General features: G+C 46.1%; 1 protein-coding gene across 1 annotated transcript in view; it reads right to left on the bottom strand.

The window, feature by feature from the left end:
- The window catches only part of LOC119584583 (protein FAM186A-like), a gene marked incomplete at its 5' end in the record, with an annotated part of 4,282 nt that overhangs the window by 1,778 nt on the left and 4 nt on the right, over positions 1-2,500 (bottom strand). Inside the window, 3 exon segments of the mRNA XM_037933275.1 lie at positions 641-1,134; positions 1,280-1,555; positions 1,557-2,500. The exon segment at positions 1,557-2,500 is cut by the window's right edge and continues 4 nt beyond it. Of these exon segments, the coding sequence (XP_037789203.1) occupies positions 641-1,134; positions 1,280-1,555; positions 1,557-2,500 (1,714 nt within the window).

Below are 2,500 nucleotides of genomic sequence, written 5' to 3'. Positions count from 1 at the left end.
AGTAGCTGGCCCGCTTTTCTTTAACACAAGGCGTCTGGACCGCTTCGCTTCGGATTTCCATTTCAGTTAAGAGTGCCACGTTAAATACATGTGCTAATGTATACATGCGAAAGATAATATCTAGCTGAAGCCTTACAATAAGATTTTTTTTTTAATGTTTATTAGTTAACCTTGCCGAATAGGATATAGGCATACAAGTAAATTGCTTCGCTCGTTGACACTAAATACCATAATCACGTAAGCAATTTTCTTCGGACTCTGTATACGGACCAAGTTGTTTAGTAGACTTAAAATTGTACTCGTGCTTTTTGTTTAAATGATTAGATGATTGCCAAAATTGGATTAAATCTTTGATTAACACGAAAAGCAGATATTTGGCCTTAAAATCTTCGGTATTCAGCATATTTGTTTATGAATTCGTTAAGAAAGAAGATGAAATACAGTATAATTGAGCATATTTTTAAACATGGATATATTTTTAAATACACTACTGTGAAGCAGAGAATACCTTATTCAAATTCAGATTCAGATTCTAAATGAATATTATATGAACAGTCAGTTTACACTGACAGTAGAGTTTTCACACGCCGAATAAAACAAAACACAAGCTCTTCACACCAGCACTGAAATAAATTCCCACCTGACCAGGACGTAGATCAGCACGCCCAAGCTCCAGTAGTCAGCAGGAACACCCACACTCAGCCTCCGGACCAGTTCAGGAGCCAAGAACTCGGGAGATCCTGCAAGCACAGGGGGTTCCTTCTGGGATACCTCTCTCGGCCCTGTGGGAAGGCCCCATCGACTACTGCCTGGCGGAGGAGACACACGACGCGCGCTCCCGAGGTCAATAAGCCGGATGACTGGACGAAATGCTGGCTTGGCTGCGGGGCTGGAGACCTTGGCTTGAGTTTTGACTCCGGGAATGGTTGGGGTCGAATCGATCTGGGCTGGCTTCGGTCCCGTTTTCAGATCGGGGATGGATGGCTTGGCTTTTTCTTCTTCCCTGGGTTCGATGGGCTTAGTTTCAGAAACGAGGTGCTTGTCTTCAGTCATTGGTTTCGTTTCTATTCTTAGTGAGATGGGCTTAACCTCTTTCACCGCGTCTGCTTCTGTTTCAGGTGTAAATTGGCTCAACTATTGTCATTACAGGTGTTCGTGGCTTAGCTGTTACTTCTTCAAGTACAAATGCCTTAGCTTCTGTCTCGTCAGATACATGTGGCTTAGCTTCTTCAGGCGTAAGTGGCTTGGCTTCTGCCTCTTCAGGTGTAAGTGGCTTAGCTTCTGCCTCTTCAGGCGTACGTGGCTTAGCTTCTGTTTCAGGCGTAAATGGCTTGACTTCTGCCTCTTCAGGTGTAAGTGGCTTGGCTTCTGCCTCTACAGGTGTAAATGGCTTAGCTTCTGCCTCTTCAGGTGTAAGTGGCTTAGCTTCTGCCTCTTCAGGCGTAAGTGGCTTAGCTTCTGCCTCTTCAGGCGTAAGTGGCTTACCTTCTACTTCAGGTGTAAGTGGCTTAGCTTCTGCCTCTTCAGGCGTAAGTGGCTTAGCTTCTGCCTCTTCCTGGTGTAAGTGGCTTAGCTTCTGCCTCTTCAGGTGTAAGTGGCTTAGCTTCTGCTTCAAGTGTAAGTGGCTTAGTATCTTCAGGTGTAAGTGGCTTAGCTTTTGCTTCTTCAGGTGTAAGTGGCTTAGCTTCTGCCTCTTCAGATGTAAGTGGCTTAGCTTCTGCCACTTCAGGTGTAAGTGGCTTAGCTTCTGCCTCCTCAGGTGTAAGTGGCTTAGCTTCTGCCGCTTCAGGTGTAAGTGGCTTAGCTTCTACCTCTTCAGGTATAAGTGGCTTAGCTTCTGTCACTTCAGGTATAAGTGGCTTAGCTTCTGTCACTTCAGGTGTAAGTGGCTTAGTTTCTGCCTCTTCAGGTGTAAGTGGCTTGGCTTCTACCTCTTCAGGTGTAATTGGTTTAGCTTTTGCCTCTTCAGGTGTAAGTGGCTTGGCTTTTCTGTCTTCAGGTGTAAGTGGCTTAGCTTGTGCCTCTTCAGGTGTAAGTGGCTTAGCTTGTCCCTCTTCAGGTGTAAGTGGCTTAGCTTCTGCCTCTTCAGGTGTAAGTGGCTTAGATTCTGCCTCTTCAGGTGTAAGTGGCTTAGCTTCTGCCTCTTCAGGTGTAAGTGGCTTAGCTTCTGCCTCTTCAGGTGTAAGTGGCTTAGCTTCTGCTTCTTCAGGTGTAAGTGACTTGGCTTTTCCCTCTTCAGGCGTAAGTGGCTTAACTTTATCCTCTTCAGGTGTAAGTGGCTTAGCTTCTGCCTCTTCAGGTGTAAGTGGCTTAGCTTGTGCCACTTCAGGTGTAAGTGGCTTAGCTTTAGCCTCTTCCGGTGTAAGTGGCTTGGCTTCTGCCTCTTCAGGTGTAAGTGGCTTAGCTTCTGCCTCTTCTGGTGTAAGTGGCTTAGCTTCTGCCTCTTCAGGCGTAAGTGGCTTAGCTTCTGCCTCTTCAGGCGTAAGTGGCTTGCTTCTGC

Source organism: Penaeus monodon, chromosome 2, assembly GCF_015228065.2.
Source record: "Penaeus monodon isolate SGIC_2016 chromosome 2, NSTDA_Pmon_1, whole genome shotgun sequence".
Taxonomy (NCBI): domain Eukaryota; kingdom Metazoa; phylum Arthropoda; class Malacostraca; order Decapoda; family Penaeidae; genus Penaeus; species Penaeus monodon.
Note: the sequence above shows the minus strand (reverse complement) of the source record. Positions and strands in the feature narration are given on the sequence as shown.